Source organism: Gekko japonicus, unplaced genomic scaffold (genome assembly GCF_001447785.1).
Source record: "Gekko japonicus isolate JY-2015 unplaced genomic scaffold, Gekko_japonicus_V1.1 scaffold4048, whole genome shotgun sequence".
Taxonomy (NCBI): Eukaryota; Metazoa; Chordata; class Lepidosauria; order Squamata; family Gekkonidae; genus Gekko; species Gekko japonicus.
Window position 1 is genome coordinate 27,736 of NW_015176571.1, and position 3,247 is coordinate 30,982.

Genomic DNA, 3,247 nt, shown 5'->3' on the forward strand with positions numbered 1-3,247 from the left:
TCTCTGGCCTGTGGTTGTTGGCATCCATATTTTGTGACACCAGAACCATTTTGCAGACCAGGCAGTGCCCAGAACATGTTAATTTGGGGTGCTGTTAAAATGAAGGGTGCTTGGACTTACTCCTTTCAGAAGCCAAACTATACCTTGAGCAGAAGGGGTTGTCTGAAGGCTAACAAAGACACCTGATAAACAATGCAGTCAGACTAGGATTACATATCAATGCAGGGGGGGGGGCTGCTAAAGTATGCAGCAGAACATGGGTTACAAAGGTAAGAAGACAAGGCAGTAAAGTTTTATATATATTAAACATTAGAATAGACTACAGTCCTGTCTGTTATAAGAGCAACTTCCTGAGCTGTTACTACAGCTCTAGACTCTTGATAAAAATGCCCTCCTGGACATTTTTGTTTTGCACATTCTGCAGAATGATAAAAGTGGGGAAGTCATCCTCGGGCAGGTTGTTCCGCAAGGTGGGAGCCACCACACAGAATGCACATGAATGGGCCGGTTACTGATCTTATCCTTGTGCCAGGTGGTACAATGTATAATCAACAACAAATGCATTTATTTATTCAGAAACAGGGGCAACTGAGCTGCACAAAAACATGCTGGTGCAAAAGCAGTAATAAATACTTTGAGACTTTCTGCCTTCATTATGATTAATCCTGGCATTAGTGATGTGAGGACTAGAGAAAGACAAGAGTCTGGCCTTTCCCACAACACAGTGAACGGAAGGTTATTTCCACGGTGAACAAATTTAGAATTAATTATTGATAGTTCATGGCTTAATCATTTGTAGCTTGACCCTAGGCAGGGTATAAATAGAATCTGTTCATGCCCTCTGGAGACACCACTGCCCAGTACTTGCCAGAGCAACCAGTTCCATCAATCTGCATTTCCAAAATGGCATTCAACGGCACATGGCAGGTGTATGTCCAAGAAAATTATGAAGAGTTCCTGAAAGCTATTGGTAAGCATCTAGTTGCTTTGGTCACAACAGACCTTAGACTGGAGTTAATTCTACATAGGATCACACTGTTAGAAACTAAACTCAGAGAGGGAGTTTAACCCTAAAGAATGATAATTTCTAGCAACTCAGATTTTAACAAGGCATCCCCCAAAGGCAAAAAAGGAGCAAATTCAGAAACAACAAATTATCAGAAGCAAGGACCAGAAAACAGTGACTGTCCTTGGTAAACAGGGACAGTTGAAGAAAATGAAACCCTTAACTGCCCTTGCTGAATGGTCACACAGTCTGTTGTGAGAAAAAGGAGGAAAGGAGGAAATGTACACTGCTTTGTGTCCCCACAGCCCACGGCACTGAGGATATTGTTGTCTAACAAAATAGTACTTCGACCCCCTCTTTTTTTCCTTTTCAGCCTTGTCAGAAGACATCATCAAAACTGCCAAAGATATTAAGCCGACCATTGAAATCCAGCAAACTGGGAACAACTTCATTGTCACATCCAAAACCCCAAACAAATCTGTGACCAATAGATTTACATTGGGGAAAGAAACAGAAATGTCCACCATGGATAACAAAAAAGTAAAGGTAACTAATTACTTTGAAGATTACTGGCGGTCACAAGACCTTAGTTCAGTGTTCAGCTATATGCATGTGTTTCTACATATATGTGTGTTTCTACCTGGTTTCCATACAAAGGCTCCTGGAAATGATGGGGTGGATCCTACTAGCTTTTCTGCTTGATCTTTTCCAATCTCTTCCTTAGTGCAGACCCTCTTCCATATGGCTTTTGGCTACACAGGTCCAGCAGTCCTTGTCAGTGGCCAGAAGGGGAAGCTCCTGTCTCATTTACAAGCATAAAAACTGGCAGGATCACACTCTATAGCGCTGAAAGAATGCCAGACATTTTCTGTTGGCAGTCCGGAGATGCCACATCAGAACTAATTTCCCAGGGTTCCTTGGTGAAGTAATTAATTTTTAAAAGTTGATGCAGATGCAGCCTCAGATTAAAGTCACACCATGATATTTTGGAGCATGGTGCAGAAAATCCAAATGGCATGCCCTAACACTCATGATCTGGACATGGTGCACAATCCACTGCCACATGTCTGTGCAGCTCTGGCTCATTTCTCCTCTACTTCCTGGTAAATTGTAGCACATATGTCAAATTTCCCCTGTTTTCACTCTGCCACCCTGAATGGCACCCCAATCTGCCAGAAAAGTTAACTGTCTCATCCAGCTTTGTGGTAGGATTCTCTCTGCATCAGAATTCTTTTCAGGGTTGCCAAGGCCGGGGCGGGGGGCGGGAAAGGTTATTTGGGAACCAGGTACAGGGTACCATTGCTGCTCTCTGCCCCGAAAATCTTCAGACTACAATCTGGAGTTGGCATCTCTGTTTTGTTGTTGTTGTTGTTGTTTGTTTTTTGTGCTCCTTCCAACAGGCTACACAGCCACTGTGCACAGTGCAGTATATTCAGTTAGTGGGTCAAGGGTTGCCAACTCCAGTTTGGGAAATTCCTAGAGATTTGTGAGTGGAGCCCAGGGACAGTGGGGTTTTGGGGAGGGGACAGAATAACAGTAGCCCTGCCAGGTGCCTGCTGAGGGTGGAGAATCTCCTGGCAATTGATCTTGATGAAACTGGGAAGGGGGAAAAGGCCTGATACACTGGTGACGTGGCAGCATGCCGGTGCCACTTCTGGTTTAAACGGGAAGTGACAAGGGACACTCCTGAAGACTCTATGGTATAACTGTAGCATTTTTAAGAAATACCAGAGCATTACCAATGACACACTGAGATCAGTTATGGGCACACAGGGAGTGGAATAGGCATTTTATTGGTGCTGTTGTGACCATGACCCCCCCCCCCAAGAGAAGCCCCTGCAGTTGCACATGTGACCTGGCAACCCTAGATCTCAGTAAGGAATACTGCCATACAGTCTACCCTCCAAAGCAGGCATTTTCTCTGGGCAGAGTAATCTCTATAGTCTGGAGGTCAGTTGTCATGCCAGGAGGTCTCCAGGCCCCACCTGGAGGTTAGCAACCATTGTCAAGACTACGCCAATAACATTTCACTTGGCATGCTGGGTGAGTTCATAGTATGCATTCCTTTCTCTCGTTGTGATACAATTACGGACATTTGCTTTGGTCATACCTGGCTGTTTTTACTCGATACCTTTGTTTTCCCTCTCAAATTTTGCAGTGCACAGTAAACCTGGTAGATGGGAAACTAATATCCAAAACAGACAAGTTCACCCACCAGCAGGAAATAATAGGCAATGAAAT

The 3,247-nt window shown here is 44.2% G+C and overlaps 1 protein-coding gene across 1 annotated transcript in view; it reads left to right on the plus strand.

Annotated features, from left to right (window-relative positions):
• The first annotated feature begins 903 nt into the window (after positions 1-903).
• LOC107124120 (fatty acid-binding protein, liver-like) overlaps positions 904-3,247 on the plus strand; it is a 5,755-nt gene continuing 3,411 nt past the window's right edge. Inside the window, exons 1-3 of the mRNA XM_015427508.1 lie at positions 904-970; positions 1,380-1,552; positions 3,165-3,233. Of these exons, the coding sequence (XP_015282994.1) occupies positions 904-970; positions 1,380-1,552; positions 3,165-3,233 (309 nt within the window). The remainder of the gene's footprint in view (positions 971-1,379; positions 1,553-3,164; positions 3,234-3,247) is intronic.